Genomic DNA, 17,705 nt, shown 5'->3' with positions numbered 1-17,705 from the left:
GCCGGGTGAAACATCCCAAGGCCTCTGAAGCATCCCTTGGCACCTCTGCACAGAAAACTGAGTTGGTGCCCCATTAGACAGCTCTTCTCAGAGACCTGGAGCCTTCCTCATTTGCCTGAAGCTCAGGGCTCTGAAGCTCTCTCGTTTCATCCGCTTCACCCTGCTTTCTTATTTTGCTGCTAGGAGTTATGTTGCTGGAGTATTTATCATCTTTACTCTATTAGTGACGAGCTGCTTTGGCCTCTTGCCTGATTTGCTTTTCAGCCCATTCCTGAGGGTTGCTGATAGGCTTTCTGGGATAAGTTTTCACAGGTTTCTGGTGCCAAGTGCTAGGGGTTGGACACATCTCACCCAGCTCTGCGCTTATACGATCCAGATGTCTGCATCCAAGCTCAGTGCCTGGGTTGCCCCTATAGGCAGTCCAGAAAACGAGCAGTTCTAGGGCATGATGTTATCCTACTGCAGATCTCAAAAGCACATCGGGCTAATTACTCCCTAGATGTGGCTTTTTCTTTCCATGGGCTGAAGAAGGACCCTAAAGGACTACCATGAGGTCCATACTGTGGAGGTTTGCAGTCAGGTGACATTCATATTGTCCAAAGGCTCATGCCTTCAAGGACGTGATATATCTGAGCACCCAGAATATCACCAACAGGTTTTGTCTCCACCAGCTCAGGTCATCAGTTCATGGCCAAGGCAGGATGGGTTGCCTTCTGGAGTTGCCCCTCTCTAGCCAGGGAGCGTTGCATGAGCAATAATGTGCAAGGGACCAGGATAAACTACAGGGTAGAATTTCTGACAATTAAATACTCCGCTTTTTTCCTTGAAATTCACTGGCCAAAACTTCTGTTTGCTGTATATATTTAATGGACCTCTTTAAATATGTGTATGATGTATGTATTTACATAGTTAGCAGAGTGGTGGTTTCCCTTCCAAGTTTGCCACTGATTATCTCATGCCAGAAATGCCAAACTCCAGCCGCCTGGGAATTTGTCAGTGCAGACCTACACAGCCCTAGCAAGGATGGCAGCATTTCCTTGCTGGAAGAGGGGTTGGGGTTAGCAGCTATGTGGAGCCTGGAGAGAGCTCCAACATACACAGCAGCTGGTTCAAGCCAGCCTTGAGGGAGCTGGTGGAACATAGATGTGTTTTCCTGAGAACCGGAGATCAGAGCTAATACCCCCGATCTTGGTTAGGGCTCAATTTTACCTCCGTTTCCATCTCATTTAACTTCTGAAGGATGTGGATGTTACAGTAATAAAGTGAAATGCACCCAGAAATGTGTCTGCTAATGAGCCAAACTAACCAAGATGGCTTGGGATGAAACTGAAAGGCAACACATTTAACAAGGAGAGAAGGAAATATGTGTTAAGGCAGTTGCGTTGCCAGGATCAGATGCCAGTTCCTGATGCAGCCAGCTAGAAAGTTGTTTTATGGGAACGAATAACATTTATGACTACCCTAAGCAGGTCATAAAGATACAAAGAGAGTTACACACCCGGCTTCTGCCGATCGCTGTGGGCGCTTGGGGAAGAAGAGCACAGCCCCGTACAATGCATGGCACAGTTTGATTTTTAATTTATTTTCCTGGAAACTGGCCATTGCCCAGTATAAAAACCAGTGGGGTCTTTGGGGTGTTGTTGGTTTCTTCCACAGTAATCTACGTGCTGATGTTAGTGGATCCCATCTCAGCTCAGACCATGGTGCTGTCTTTGCACGTAGTCTCATTGTGCTTCTGCAATTTTTAGAGACTGGAGAAACAGACTTATCTACGTGCAACCGTGATGGAATTGGTGAAGACCCTTGGCATTAACTCTAAGGAAAAGCATCTGTTTTGCAAGCTTGGTGGCTTCTCCCTAGGCCTTGCAGGGGATTTTTTCCATAATTAATTACATGACATTTAGCATAATCCTTAGAGAGTGTGTGAGACAGATGCTGAATGCAAAACACTGATAACACCAACTTCGCTTTTTTTTTTTTTTTTTTTTTTTTTTTTCTGAATACCACAGTCTTGGAAGACCCAGCTTTCTGTTATCAGGCAACTGATGGGTCATTTTTTTACTGTGTTGGGAGGTCCGTCCTCTTCATTCTTCAGCAAAAAAAACTTGCCCATAAGGATTTACACATTCAGTCAATTTGGCATATGCCCCGGGAGCTTTGTGCAGGCTCCCCTAGATGATGGAGAGAAACCATGCTTCTAAGAGGGTGTTTCTTCCCACCTACCTTAAACACCTACTTTAGAGGAGATAAATCCCTCTTAAGAGTTGCCCATCTTTCTCACCAGCTTTAACCAAGTGCTTTTTTACAGGTAGCTAAAATTAAGTGGGATGAACACAGCCCAAAGCATTCACTGAACTGGAGGCAGTGGGGAAATTAATACTGACCTGAAGATTAACTTTCTTTGAGGGTTTTAATGCCTTTTTTTTGCGTGTGCTTGTCTCCTCAGAGCTCTGTCCAAGACTCCTTCGGCTTTGGCCCTGAATCAAACCCAGCACTGCAAGCAGCTCGAAGGCTTGGTGGTTTCCCAGGTGCAGCTGTGCCGCAGCAACCTGGAGCTCATGCAGACCATCATCCAGGCAGCACGGGAAGTGATAAAGACCTGCCGTAAAACTTTCTCAGACATGAGGTGGAACTGCTCTTCCATTGAGCTGGCTCCCAACTACCTGCTGGACTTAGAGAGAGGTAAACAGCCCTGCTGGCTCAGCCGGGGACATGAGTGAGTAGAGTCAGCCAGCGTGTGTGTGTGTTTAAGGGCCGTTTAGATGCAGTGCTGAGGGACATGGTGTAGGGGATGACTTTGTAGAGTAGGGTAGATGGTTGGACTCGATGATCCCAAGGGTCTCTTCCAACCTAGACAATTCTATGATTCTATGTGTGCCTGGGTGGGAAGGGTCTTGCTACCACTAGGCAACATGGAGGGACTGCATAATTTAGTTGTCCTCTTCTCTGAGACCATGTTATGGCACCACTCATGCCCAGGAGCTCTTGAGTCCAGGACCTGGCCTCCCACAGCTCTCACAAAGCGTGGCACCAGTCTGGTCTGCTCGTCTCGTTGGGACTCGTGGTGTGCTTGCTCACAGCCATGAAGCTGTTGTTCAGGGCATGGAGACTTGTCAAGCAGCACACACTACGTGTGAGACTGCAGTCACCTCTCATATGGGTCAGAGAGTGACCTTGTGCTGCACCTCTATGGCCTCCCACCACCTCCATGCATAGCATTCTGGCCATGACCAGCTGGCAAGACCACCACGACCTGCTGGCAAGAACCATCCAACACAGGGGCAAAAGGGGGCAGGAAAGTCCATGAGGCAGCGTCTTCACATGCTCCAAGAGCAGATCACACCACAATGGACAAGTTGCATAAGTCCATGTGCCTCTTTAACCTGCTGGGATGTTGCCTCATGTTGAAGATCTCACTTAGAAGATGTATTCTAAGCTGGTGATGCCATGGGACGTCACAGCTGCAATGAGCTGGTGTGTTTGCTGTTCTGTGGGGTACAGATTGTGTGGGTCTCTTTTTGGGAAGCATTTGACTGTCCCAGGAGGCTGAGATGGAGTTCTTGTCTCTTCCAGGCACAAGGGAGTCAGCATTTGTGTATGCCCTTTCTGCTGCTGCCATCAGCCACACCATTGCCAGAGCCTGCACCACCGGGGACCTCCCTGGCTGTTCCTGTGGTCCCATCCCAGGTGAGACACCTGGACCTGGGTATCGATGGGGAGGATGTGCAGACAACCTCAACTATGGTCTTATCATGGGGTCCAAATTTTCAGATGCTCCCATGAAGATGAAAAAATCAGGATCACAAGCCAATAAACTGATGCATCTGCACAACAGTGAAGTAGGGAGACAGGTAACAAATCCACCAGAGTTATTGTAATTGTACAATCATCTGTAGTGGTCGGTCGCTCTGTGAGGTTCAGTGTCTCTATCAGCTAGCGAAAGGAGCAGGTTTCTCCCAGATTGCTCTGATCTCCTTTGGCCTGCTGAGGACTGTGGCTTTATAACTCACGCTGGGACTCAGGAGGTCCTCGATGCTATTATCAGCCCTATATAACCATGGGTGGGATGTCTCCTTGCCACCTTTCCCACAGCCAGGGATGGCTCTGGCTTGCTTACCCCAGGAGGTGTGGTGGGGATGGGTCCCGTCGTGCTCTGCCAAGGGCGTTGCGCAGGAGAAGTGCTGTGTAAGCGTGGAGGATTAGCATCTGCCAGACGTGTCCACCAGCAGCTGCCTCCCAGCCACCCCCGCAGCCAGCAGGGCAGATTTCTCCTTCTCAAACCTCTTTGCCAGTGATTATTCCCATATCTGGCAGAAGCTTGCATCTCCTGGAGGGATAATGCCTACCACCTGTAGTGCTTGGTGTGCACCAAGGTGCACATCCCCATCTCAGCCTGGAGAAATGGGTGGAGGACTGTAAAGCTGACCCCCTACACCCCATCTCTGGGGCTGCAGAGCTTCCCTAGGCTGGTCCTACCACCCAGCTTGGTCCTTCCAGGGCTCAGGCGTTGGAGCAGATAAAACTTGGAGCATGTTGGGCTCATTGATGCCTTACTCTGTAGCTACAGGTTGAACTCACCTTTGCAGAGCACAACCACACCAAACTTGCCTCCCCTGGGTGTTTTTCTCCACCACTCCCACTCTATCTGCTTTTTTTTTAATTTTCATAAAATAAATGTCTTGACTTTTTGTTTTAATTGCAATGGACCAATTTTTGTTTGGGACATAGTGTTGCTGTGGCTGGTGCATTCATCCCTTCCTGGAAGCTTCTTGCCATGTCCCACTGAAATGAGAATAGTGCAGAACCAAAGTAAAAGGCTCTTTTGGCCCCATGGCCAGCAGAAAGGCAGGGTGAGGGTGCCCTGAGCTCATCAGAGCCTTGACATCTCTGTTACCCCAAGTCCAAAGCTGCCGGAGGCAGGAATGGATGTTAATTATATTTGGTTTTCAGCTCCTTAGGAATTTAGAGGGTGGAAATACAGCCCTGTGTAGATATCTGATCAAAATTCAAAATACTCTTCTGTCTGCTGGCTGTGAAGGCGCCTTGGTGAAAGTAGTCCTGGGCTGATAATGATCACCAAGGAGCTGTGGGATCTCGTTCCCTTTGCACAGTAGCTACTCTAGAGTGACTGTGCAGAAATCAGAGCAGCATTCCTTTCCTATAGCAGTCCCTGCTAAGAAAGTGCCTTCTTTAGTAAGCTTGTGGGATGTTTGGAGGTAAGAGAAGGGCATTTCCTAACTCCTGCATTCCTTTTTGCAGGTCTTGAAAGCCTCTCTTGAAATGAAATGTAAGTGCCATGGAGTTTCTGGGTCATGCTCTATCAAGACCTGTTGGAAAGGCCTTCAAGAGCTGCGAGACATTGCAATGGACCTCAAAAACAAGTACTTATCAGCCACCAAGGTCGTTCACCGGCCCATGGGCACACGCAAATACCTCGTGCCAAAGGATATTGATATCAGGCCGGTTAAAGAGACAGAGCTGATTTACCTGCAGAGCTCGCCCGATTTCTGCATGAAGAACGAGAAAGTGGGGTCACACGGAACCCAGGACAGGTGAGGGTTTCTGCAGCGGATGCTGATGGCACTCTGAGCCCCAAAGAGGGAAGGGGAAGAGGGGAACATGTATGAATAAGAGGCAAATAACTGGGGAGATAGCACATGAGTGCAGGTAAGGGACATCTCTAACATGCAGTATGGTCCACAGTTGCCGAAGCCTATTAGTGGTGACCAAGACAAGGCTGCAGACACCTTTTGCTTTATACAGGCAGGCATAAGATAGCTTTTGAAATCCCCTAAATGGCCCACTTCTGCAGGAACTTGTAATGATCAAGCAGCTGTTTTATACCGTGTTGAGTCTCTCTAAGTTGTTTCTTGCAGTCACTGCTGATGTGGTGAGTTGTTGCTCTACTGTATGGTTCCTCCAAACCCAGTTAGGACCAGTGCTCCTTGGCATGCACAACAGTGAAGTAGGGAGACAGGTAACAAATCCACCAGAGTTATTGTAATTGTACAATCATCTGTAGTGGTCGGTCGCTCTGTGAGGTTCAGTGTCTCTATCAGCTAGCGAAAGGAGCAGGTTTCTCCCAGATTGCTCTGATCTCCTTTGGCCTGCTGAGGACTGTGGCTTTATAACTCACGCTGGGACTCAGGAGGTCCTCGATGCTATTATCAGCCCTATATAACCATGGGTGGGATGTCTCCTTGCCACCTTTCCCACAGCCAGGGATGGCTCTGGCTTGCTTACCCCAGGAGGTGTGGTGGGGATGGGTCCCGTCGTGCTCTGCCAAGGGCGTTGCGCAGGAGAAGTGCTGTGTAAGCGTGGAGGATTAGCATCTGCCAGACGTGTCCACCAGCAGCTGCCTCCCAGCCACCCCCGCAGCCAGCAGGGCAGATTTCTCCTTCTCAAACCTCTTTGCCAGTGATTATTCCCATATCTGGCAGAAGCTTGCATCTCCTGGAGGGATAATGCCTACCACCTGTAGTGCTTGGTGTGCACCAAGGTGCACATCCCCATCTCAGCCTGGAGAAATGGGTGGAGGACTGTAAAGCTGACCCCCTACACCCCATCTCTGGGGCTGCAGAGCTTCCCTAGGCTGGTCCTACCACCCAGCTTGGTCCTTCCAGGGCTCAGGCGTTGGAGCAGATAAAACTTGGAGCATGTTGGGCTCATTGATGCCTTACTCTGTAGCTACAGGTTGAACTCACCTTTGCAGAGCACAACCACACCAAACTTGCCTCCCCTGGGTGTTTTTCTCCACCACTCCCACTCTATCTGCTTTTTTTTTAATTTTCATAAAATAAATGTCTTGACTTTTTGTTTTAATTGCAATGGACCAATTTTTGTTTGGGACATAGTGTTGCTGTGGCTGGTGCATTCATCCCTTCCTGGAAGCTTCTTGCCATGTCCCACTGAAATGAGAATAGTGCAGAACCAAAGTAAAAGGCTCTTTTGGCCCCATGGCCAGCAGAAAGGCAGGGTGAGGGTGCCCTGAGCTCATCAGAGCCTTGACATCTCTGTTACCCCAAGTCCAAAGCTGCCGGAGGCAGGAATGGATGTTAATTATATTTGGTTTTCAGCTCCTTAGGAATTTAGAGGGTGGAAATACAGCCCTGTGTAGATATCTGATCAAAATTCAAAATACTCTTCTGTCTGCTGGCTGTGAAGGCGCCTTGGTGAAAGTAGTCCTGGGCTGATAATGATCACCAAGGAGCTGTGGGATCTCGTTCCCTTTGCACAGTAGCTACTCTAGAGTGACTGTGCAGAAATCAGAGCAGCATTCCTTTCCTATAGCAGTCCCTGCTAAGAAAGTGCCTTCTTTAGTAAGCTTGTGGGATGTTTGGAGGTAAGAGAAGGGCATTTCCTAACTCCTGCATTCCTTTTTGCAGGTCTTGAAAGCCTCTCTTGAAATGAAATGTAAGTGCCATGGAGTTTCTGGGTCATGCTCTATCAAGACCTGTTGGAAAGGCCTTCAAGAGCTGCGAGACATTGCAATGGACCTCAAAAACAAGTACTTATCAGCCACCAAGGTCGTTCACCGGCCCATGGGCACACGCAAATACCTCGTGCCAAAGGATATTGATATCAGGCCGGTTAAAGAGACAGAGCTGATTTACCTGCAGAGCTCGCCCGATTTCTGCATGAAGAACGAGAAAGTGGGGTCACACGGAACCCAGGACAGGTGAGGGTTTCTGCAGCGGATGCTGATGGCACTCTGAGCCCCAAAGAGGGAAGGGGAAGAGGGGAACATGTATGAATAAGAGGCAAATAACTGGGGAGATAGCACATGAGTGCAGGTAAGGGACATCTCTAACATGCAGTATGGTCCACAGTTGCCGAAGCCTATTAGTGGTGACCAAGACAAGGCTGCAGACACCTTTTGCTTTATACAGGCAGGCATAAGATAGCTTTTGAAATCCCCTAAATGGCCCACTTCTGCAGGAACTTGTAATGATCAAGCAGCTGTTTTATACCGTGTTGAGTCTCTCTAAGTTGTTTCTTGCAGTCACTGCTGATGTGGTGAGTTGTTGCTCTACTGTAAGGTTCCTCCAAGTAGGCAAGTATTAACCCAGTTAGGACCAGCGCTCCTAGGCGGCCTTTAAAAAAGCCCTGTAACCTACAAAGGTGAAGTTTTAGGATTTTTCTTCCACTGCATTTTAAAAATCCAGGTGTGTTTGTGTTTCCTCCTGTGAAGGAAATTCGTCATCCCATTACTGTTAGAGATGTAAGGTCATTGTACCCAAATCTCCACTGGGCACATTGCTATCCCTTTCACATGCAGGAGACATCCTTCCCAGGACATGTTTAATTCCTTCCAAGACAAACTAATTTCACATTTCAGCAGTCTGAACATCTCTAGGTGGGCAACAGATCCTTGAACAGTCAAATGATTGTGTATTTCCAGAATTTTGCAGAATTTCTAGGACTTTTGTTAAGCGGCTGCAATGGCTAGATTTCAAGCTAACTTATTGCTATTCGTTGGCTTGGCTTTCTTCAGATAGTTGTCATAGTTCTTCTTTTCTCTTTGTGTTACTTTGTGGTGGAGACTCAGACAGTCAAGTTGCAAGGAGCAGGTGCCTGCCCTTTCGTGGGGTGTCTTCATTTTAACTCTTGTTACATGTCGTGGTCTTTGGACCACTTTGGTTCAATGCAGTGAAGGTTTTCCTGTAAAGGAAATTAAGTAAATAACCCAAATACAGCAAAGATACTCTCTAGATACCTTTGAATCATATGAATTATTTGATACGGGGACTTTGGAAGCTATCCTTTGGCAATGGCCTTTTAATCTGGAAGCACAACTCTGTAGACAATATATCGGCATTTAACTGGTGGAGCTGATCAGGAGGTGACGACAGTTGAGTGAGACTGTCCCTTGATGTTTTGTGGCAGTTAGTTGCAGTTTCTTGTCCTCCATTAGGATCAAAACCAGTGGCTGGACTGCTCTACAACAGCATTTGTCTGTCAGCTCTGTGGTGGAAACACCAGGTTGATGTTCATCACCAGCCCAGTGGTGGAGCAGAAATTAGCAAGTGAGTGGTCTTTGGACCACTTTGGTTCAATGGAGAGAAGGTTTTCCTGTAAAGGAAATTAAGTAAATAACCCAAATACAGCAAAGATACTCTCTAGATACCTTTGAATCATATGAATTATTTGATATGGGGAAACCTTGGAAGCTATCCTTTGGCAATGGCCGTTTAATCGGGAAGCACAACTCTGTAGACAATATGTCGGCATTTAACTGGTGGAGCTGATCAGGAGGTGACGACAGTTGAGTGAGACAAGTGTCTCCTTTTTGTCCCTTGATGTTTTGTGGCAGTTAGTTGTAGTTTCTTGTCCTCCATTAGGATCAAAACCAGTGGCTGGACTGCTCTACAACAGCATTTGTCTGTCAGCTCTGTGGTGGGAACACCAGGCTGATGTTCATCACCAGCCCAGTGGTGGAGCAGAAATTAGCAAGTGAAGATGCTTATGGGCCACTGAGGGCTGTAGAGAAAAGGCATGTGCTGAAACTGGTTTCTGAGGGAGAATATCATTTGAGTGGAAGCGGTGTTTTTGTGGATTTGTATGGATTTCGACAAACTTGTGTCTTGAAAAAGACCTCTTTGTTGTGCTACTCTGTTTTGCAATGAAAAAAAAATGTGGAGGTTATTTGGAAATTAGTTTTATAGGAATTGCATGAAATCAACAGGTTGTGTAAAAACCAAACCGAATCCATTACAGATCTGCCAAGTAAAACATTTTCCATGGGCTGAAATCCTTTCAAGGGGGAGGGAGGCAGGAGTTCTTCTTCATCTAATTTCATTTTACAGCAGGTTTTGCCTTTTTATCCCAGCTAGGGATGAAAAATATGTCAAGGTCTTGAATGATTATTTTTTTTTTCCTTCTGAGGATAGGAAAATGTGTATTGCAGGCGTCCGTTTATCCCGAGCTGGGCGACAGCAGTGATTGTGAGGCTGCCAGGCGAGGGTCCACGGGAAGTGAGATTGAGTGAGGATTTAGAGAACCGAGATATTAAGGCAGGAGGGGATGACTTTCAAAAGGAACCTGTCAAGAAATACTCCTTATTCTCGGATGCGCAAGACGGTGATGGTCGTGGGAGGGGAGGTGGGAGAGATAGTCCCGTGTTGAGCTGCAGGCATCTCTGGGGCCAAGTTTTAAGGTCATGTGTAGTTACGCTCATTTCCATCGCGATCCGTCTGCCAGCTCTTGAGAAGACGCCTGGTGTCTCAAAACTGGCACGTGTGTAACACAAGCCCCAGCAGCCCCTTTTCTGCATTAAATTAGCAGAGGAAATAGGTGAAAAATGCACACGATGTGTTTGTGGATCGGTTCATTCTTCCCGGGGGGAGCAGGGAAAAGGAGGGGAGCTTCCCTAACCTCCTCCTCCCGGAGATGCTTTTGTCCCTTCTCAATTTTCCTCTCACGGAGAGGACTTCTAAATGTATTTTAAACACAGTGGCTCTGTTCCAGCCAGCCCTGGGGCTGCAGAGATAGCGCCTAATGACAGGGACGAGGGAGAAGGAGCACAAAAGGGATGCTGTTAGAGAGGACAGGGAAAAATGTGGTTCCTGCTTACTCCGCAAAGATGTAAAAGCGCTCACATGGAAATAGCCCAAACAGGTTTTTCTTTTATAAGAAGTCAACTCCCGGAGGCATCTTAACATTTTATTCTTGTGCACATCAAAATTTTCTGGGGGGAGATCCCCCTGTTTCCTACTAGGCTGATTTTTAAGGTCTTTTATGGCAAATGCAATCAAAAAGGGATTTTTAGTGGTGGTCCCTCACTTCATTTTCTCTCCTCTTCCGCCACCTGGCTATTCCCTCTTTGGCCTTTTTCTGTCCATGAACATGGGTGCGGGGATCAGCGTGTGGGATGTTACAGTGCAAACCCCCCTCACCACGCTCCAGAAGACATCTGGGCATCTTCAGCACCTTCCCAGCCCCACTTCCTACCTACAAAGGAGTGCAGAAGGGAGAGGACCCCATTAACCACCTTGTTTCCTGTTAACAGATTAAAAAATTCAGATTGGCGCATTTTCCTTGCAAAAAATGAGTAGTTTTGCATCATATGGAGAAAAAGTCCTTTCCCCCACCCCAATCCCACAGGTCTGGTGCTTGCTCAGAGCACACTGGAATCAGGATGGAGGATGATGGCTCAGTCGCAACACCTTGGACGTATTGAGTTTCAGTGTGTGCTGTAGGGAACCATCCTGCACTGGCAGGTGGGTGGAAAGGAGAATCTAATCGGTCTCTTCCATCTCTCTAATTATCCCTCACATTATGCGGGCTTATTGTGTGATTTTCAAGCAGGAAAGGGAATTGAATTACCTCGTAGTGGGACTACATGAAAATCCACTCGGAAAACGCGCACCCAGTTACTCAAAAGCCTTTCAGAGCTCTTCACTGAAAGCATTTTAGGCAATTCTATCATTCTATGATTTCAAAGCCTTAATTTGAACAAGCCTGAAATGTTTGCTAAAACACCCTGGTTTTCTTTCTTAGTTTCGTGTTGAAATTAGAAATGGTTTGGAAACCTGCATGCCTCCAAGCTCTTGGGGTGTATCCAGATTTCAAAGCCAGGCAGGTGAACCCGAACCTGAGATTTGAAGCCTCTTTGAAGTGCTCAGAAATCTGATTAAAGGAGCTGAATGTTGCAACCAGTGTCCAAGGCTCCTGCAAACGGGTTTGCTGCAGCCGCAGCCCTCGTTGACTCCAGCCAAACTCCACCTGCTTACGTGCCACCACCACACTTCCATAGAATCATAGAAATGTCTAGGTTGGAAGGGACTTTTAAGATCATCTAGTCCAACCATTGACCTAACTCTGATTAAAAAACCATCACTAAAGCATGTCACTTTCATGGCCGATAAAAAAGGGTCTGGAGAAAAAAAAATTCAAAGTAGCTGATCTGTGGAGCAGCAAGTGGATTGTACAACTTTAAATGCAGCAAATTAACCACTGGGAAAAAATGTATACATTCCCATTTCAGAGCTTTCTTGGGCAGAAGCACCCTATAACTCATCTTTTAAAAAGGTAGTTCGGTTTCTCCTGCCTGAAAAATTCATTATTAGCTTTGAGTAAATGATAAAGAATAGCAGATTGTAAAGTTGAGACCTCTTTTGTGAGAAAAGAAGCAAAAGTATTAACCTTCTTTATCAGTGGGGTGCAACATATCGCATTTCAAAGCCTTTTTAAGGTCCCTTAAGGAATCCAAGGAAAGGGAAATTCTGCCATGCATGCAAAAGCCTCCAGCTCCTGAAGCCTTGCAGAGATAACTGAGCTGTTTATTGCTGATCTTTCCCAGAGCAGCCTTGGAGCCACGCAAACAGTGCTCCCTCCCTGCTGGAGATGGGAAGGAGCCCTCCTCTTATGCCGCAGAAATCAGGCCACCACTCCTTAACCATTCTTTGGTGGTTTCTCCTTGCTCACATATTCATTCTTTTCTGCAATATAAAATAATAATTTTAAGTGTCTCCCAAGGTGTCTTAGGCTGGTATGTTCTCTTGGATAGGAACACACATGAAGTTAGCTGAGCGTGCATCTGCTGCTCGGTGGTGACGGCAAAGACTTGTGAGGAAAGGATGAGGGCACTTGGGACTTTTTAGTCAGGAGAAGAGAAGACTGAGGGGGGATCTGATCAACACCTGTAAATACTTAAAGGGTGGGTGTCAAGAGGATGAGGCCAGTCCTTTTTCAGTGGTGCCCAAGGACAGGACAAGAGGCAATGGGCAAAAACTTGAATATAAGAAGTTCCACCTAAACATGAGGAGGAACTTCTTCACTTTGAGGTTGGCAGAGCCCTGGAAGAGGCTGCCCAGAGAAGTGGTGGAGTTTCCTTCTCTGGAGACATTCAAAACCCACCTGGACACGTTCCTGTGCAACCTGCTCTGGGTGGACCTGCTCCGGCAGGGCGTTGGACTAAATGATCTCCAGAGGTCCCTTCCAACCCCTACCATTCTGTGATTCTGTGACTTGGTCGCTGGTGATTTCATTGTTGGTGGTCCAAAAAGTGAGGCTGATCAAATGCTGCTAAGTAAGGATGCGGTGGTTTCCAGTGTCAATTACAGCCCTTTGCTTTGATACCGCTTGTTTCCTGCCACTCCAAAATATGCCTTGCCTTGCGTGATTATGTGGGCAATGAGATTTCTTAGCAGATGCACTTATATTTAGATGGGAAAGAGTGGTAGTTATGGGTAGACAGCAGCATTTGGTGTTTGCTTTTTGTTAAAGCCCTTTTTAGTTTCTGTCACTCAGTGAAGGCACAAGAAGCATTGTGATTAACTTTGGTTTTGACATGGTTATAACTTGGTTTAAGACAAGAGGAAATGGCCTCCAGTTACACCAGGGGAGGTTTAGACTGGATATTAGGAAAAATTTCTTCACCTAGAGGGTTATCAAACATTAGAACAGACTTCCAAGGAAAGTGGTGGAGTCTCCATCTCCAGAGGTATTTAAAAGCCGGGCAGACGTGGTGCTGACGGACACAGTTTAGTGGTGGCTTGGACAGTGTTGGGTAGGAAATGGCCTCCAGTTACACCAGGGGAGGTTTAGACTGGATATTAGGAAAAATTTCTTCACCTAGAGGGTTATCAAACATTAGAACAGACTTCCAAGGAAAGTGGTGGAGTCTCCATCTCCAGAGGTATTTAAAAGCCGGGCAGACGTGGTGCTGACGGACACAGTTTAGTGGTGGCTTGGACAGTGTTGGGTAGATGGTTGGATTCGATGATCTGAAAGGTCCCTTCCAACCTCGACAATTCTATGATTCTGTATGTGTATGATGATTTAATTATTTTGGAACCGTTGTCAGATGTGCCACCCTTTTTCATGGGATCCAACAACTAATGAATAACGAATAGTAAATAATTCTTCTGTGAGTGCCCCAGAAGTTTAAAGCGAATAAAAGTCAGGAAAATTTCAGCTTTCTGTTCCTCCCACCTGCAGTGGAGGAACTTTCCTAGCGCAATGTGCTTGTCGCTGGTGGCCATTTCTGCAGTTGGGCCAGCCGTGCTTTCTTGGGCTTTTTCTCAGTTCAGCCCTGGGGAAGTTTAAATTCTTCCCACTTTGAGAGACTGGGATTTGACTGTAAAGTTTTCTGAAAAGATTTGTAAATAATAAATTTATTGGTGGAAAGAGTAATTTCACACATTAAAATTGTAGCAGATATAGTGAATTCCAGGGATAAAAAAACACAGCCAACTCCCCTAAACATACTTATTTCCTCTGCATCAAAATAGGGTCGAAATTAGGGAACAGCAGTGTTGGGAATAACTTTCCATGGAGCCTGATCATTTTAGGAGCAAGACTGAATTGAGACCACCTGGTCTGTTACTGAAAATGTTTGTCTATTCTGGTCTTAAAGTCTGTTTCCTTAAATAACCTGTTCCAGGGCTTTACTTTCCTCAAAGTTATATTTTTCTTAAACTGAATTTACTTTTTTTTTTTGCAAATCAACTGGTCATTTCTTGTCCTCTTTTCTCTGCATATAAAGAACATTTTTTCTCTCTCCTTTTCTTGCAATGATTTTTTATAGATGGGAAGACGGCTCCTCTTACAAACTTCTCTAAATGAGTTCCTTCAACCTCTTCTGCTTTCCGAACTGCTGCTCTGACTCTCCTGGGAACATTCCCACATTTATCTGGATCTTTCTCAAAGTGTGTTGCTTACTTTGCATTTTAATTCGCTCTCGCAAAATGCTCCCAGCTCTTTTTACCCCAGCGTTATCCACAAATTTTAAAGCTCACTCTCTACTTCTCATTAATGAAAATACAGGCTGGTTCCAGGATCTCCCTTGACATCTCCTTGCTGACATATACTATTGATAACTCTCTTTCGTACAGTTGTTCAGTGTCAGTCTCTAGTCATTTCTTGTGGATGAGAAAGCAATTTAAAAGCAGTTAAGATCCTGCCCTCAAAATATTATATGAAGTCGTGCACTGTGATGTATTTTTAGCCAATGTCCATTGTGTTACATACCTCCTGGGGGATTTGAATTATTTTTTCTCTTTCTTTTATATACTGCTGTACAACTTGACATAACTGGAGCAAGGGGCACTAAATAAATGAATAGAAATTTGATTTAAAAGAGAAAAAATAAATTACTTTTTTACACAGCAGTACTGCCTTCTGGGAGTTGTGGCTGCTGGAGTCTTTGTAGGGAGATGGTTTCCCTGAGGCCAGAAAGGGATGAGACAAACCCACGGCCAAGTTACCCACAAGAGGATAATGAGATGTCTAGGCAGGAACATACCTTCTGTCATCCCTAATACAACAGCGCAGGTGTCGGTGGTGTATGAGGAAAAGGACTACAGAAAGTGGCCAGATTTGTATTTTCCTCCCTGAACAGCATCTCCCACAGCCATTGGGAGTTGTACTGGGCCAGGCAGGCAGTTGCTGGGAGCAAGAATGACTTTTCTGATGTACTTATTAGCAGCTTCCACTTATTAATAGGACTGATGGAGTGAGGTCCAGTGGACATATGGCCCATCCCTGCCTTCGTATGTCATTATTGTGAGTGACACAGTACAGACTTGGCCTCAGTTTGGCTCTCAGATGCCAGTTGGGCAACCAAAAAGAAATCTATCCTTGTATCTGCCTATGGGACAGAAGTGAACTGGGATCCACAATGAAACTAAATGTGACATCTCCCCATAGCTTTTAAAATTAAAATCCCCCAGGGGGTAACTGTGAGATGGCTTAGCCTCTCCACCTGGGGCAAGACTCTTAGAAGTGCTGAGACGTCCTTCACCATCTCTGCTGAAGAGCCACCCCTGTGATTTCACTGAATTTCACTGAATTTTAGAGTTGGAAGGGACCATAGAGATCATCTAGTCCAACTCCCCTGCTGAAGCAGGATTGCCTAGAGCTAGAGCATGTTACTCAGGACTGCATCCAGGCGGGTCTTGAAAATCTCCAAGGAAGGGGACTCCACAACCTCCCTGGGCAGCCTGTTCCAGGGCTCTGTCACCCTCACCGTGAAGAAGTTTCTCCTCATATTTGAGTGGAACCTCTTATGTTCCAACTTGTGCCCGTTGCCCCTCGTCCTCTCACTGGGAACCACTGAAAAGAGTCTGGCTCCCTCCTCCTTCAACCCTCCCTTGAGATACTTGTAGGCATTGATAAGGTCTCCCCTCAGCCTTCTCTTCTCCAGACTAAAGAGTCCCAGCTCTCTCAGTCTCTCCTCATAAGGGAGATGCTCCAATCCTTGAATCATCTTTGTTGCCCTTCGCTGGACTCTTTCTAGTAGTTCCCTGTCCCTCTTGAACTGGGGAGGATGAGGATGTTTGGCCTCAGGGAGCAATGTACCGCAACGTTTCTGCAAATGAGGGCTGGAAAGGGGAGATTTTGGACAAGCGTATTGAGTGGGATTTCTCCAGTCAGCAGGGCTGACCTCCTCCCTTCTCGAATAAAGAAGGAGAAAGCACTGTGACAATGTGAAAGCCTGTTCCTGAGCCAGGACCTTGGCTGGGAATTACGGCCGAAGCATCATTTTTCACTGGTCTTCCAAGTGCTTCTAGAGGTTATGGTGTTGTGTTAAGATGCAATCGCCTGCCTTGGTATTTTCTCTCCGAGGCTCGGGAGGAGGGCATTTCTCCGAGTTGCTGGAATCGTGCTGGACCAGGCCCAAAACAAATGAGATTGAACTTAACCCATCAGCGGGGAGCCTGGTGAGATCGAAGCCCTGGGCTCTGAAAGCAGATGCTTGGGGGCAGCTTCTGTGGGTAAACTCTGGTCTTTGGGCTCCTTTGTCTTCCCCCACTTGTTTTTCCTATGTATAGATACAGCTGAGAAGCTACCTCTGTTTCAGCTTGTTTAAAGAAAAAAGGAAGATCATTCATCCAGGCCTGGGCTTTAAAAGAGAAAACAAAATCTCTGGTTAGTGGCATTGTCGGGAAAGTTTTTTACAAGCCCATTTAGGTTCAAGATGGGGTCAAAAGCTTTGTTTTGGCTATTCAACCCATCCATCCAGAATGCCCCAGGTCCTTTATCCAAAACTGAGGGAAGCTTGGGGACTTTTGAATAAGATTTTGGTTTTTATTTTCTTTTCTTTATTTCAGGCTGGGTGGGATGGAGACAGCTATGGAAAGGTATATCTCCTGGTAGATTCACATGGTTTTTTTTCAAAATTCAGGAGTGGGTGGAAGGAAAGGGAGATTCCCAGGTCTCAATGCAGGAGGTAGAAGAGTTTTGCTCTCTGTTTGAATGAGGTAAATTTAACTGTTGGGTGCCTTGTACATTTGAGGCGTGAATGTCCTCAATGGTTAACTGGCATCAGAGTGGACCCGTGTTCCTTTTCTTGGCCATTTTAATGGGCTCTCAGCACGAGGTGGCACAGATGCACTGCACATCCACCACCGTGCTTCTGCAGACCCCCCCCCATCCTCCCCAGGTGAACCTCCGGGCAACGGCCTTTCCATCTACCGGTAGAGCTGAGTAAGGTTGTCAAATACCCTCCCCTCTTCTAATGTCAACACGCGTGTATTTGAACCTTTGCTCTGAATATTTAATGCATTTACTAATACATTTATGAGGAGTCATTGGGAGGTTTCCTGGCGGAGGGGCCCCGGCTCGCAGGGGCAATAACAACGCCTTTGGTTCAGCGTTAGGCAAACACGCTCAGTGTGGTTGCAGACTTCGGCTTCGGTAGAGGCTTTCAAAGGTTTGTAAATATTTACACACACTCCCGAATGAGGGGGAGGAAAGGAGGG

At 46.6% G+C, this 17,705-nt stretch overlaps 1 protein-coding gene across 2 annotated transcripts in view; it reads left to right on the top strand.

Annotated features, from left to right (window-relative positions):
* The window catches only part of WNT11 (wingless-type MMTV integration site family member 11), a 34,177-nt gene that overhangs the window by 11,512 nt on the left and 4,960 nt on the right, over positions 1-17,705 (top strand). Inside the window, exons 2-5 of one of the 2 annotated variants that reach the window (XM_014960602.1) lie at positions 2,447-2,682; positions 3,574-3,687; positions 3,772-3,851; positions 5,260-5,552. In XM_014960602.1, coding sequence (XP_014816088.1) covers positions 2,447-2,682; positions 3,574-3,687; positions 3,772-3,851; positions 5,260-5,552 — 723 coding nt within the window. Of the gene's footprint in view, positions 1-2,446; positions 2,683-3,573; positions 3,852-5,259; positions 5,553-17,705 lie in introns of both variants that reach the window. The other variant, XM_014960603.1, reaches the window with a different exon arrangement.

Source organism: Calidris pugnax, unplaced genomic scaffold (assembly GCF_001431845.1).
Source record: "Calidris pugnax isolate Ruff unplaced genomic scaffold, ASM143184v1 scaffold270, whole genome shotgun sequence".
NCBI classification, from domain to species: domain Eukaryota; kingdom Metazoa; phylum Chordata; class Aves; order Charadriiformes; family Scolopacidae; genus Calidris; species Calidris pugnax.
The sequence above is the reverse complement of the archived record's forward strand: the minus strand, read 5'-3'. Positions and strand labels throughout refer to the sequence as shown.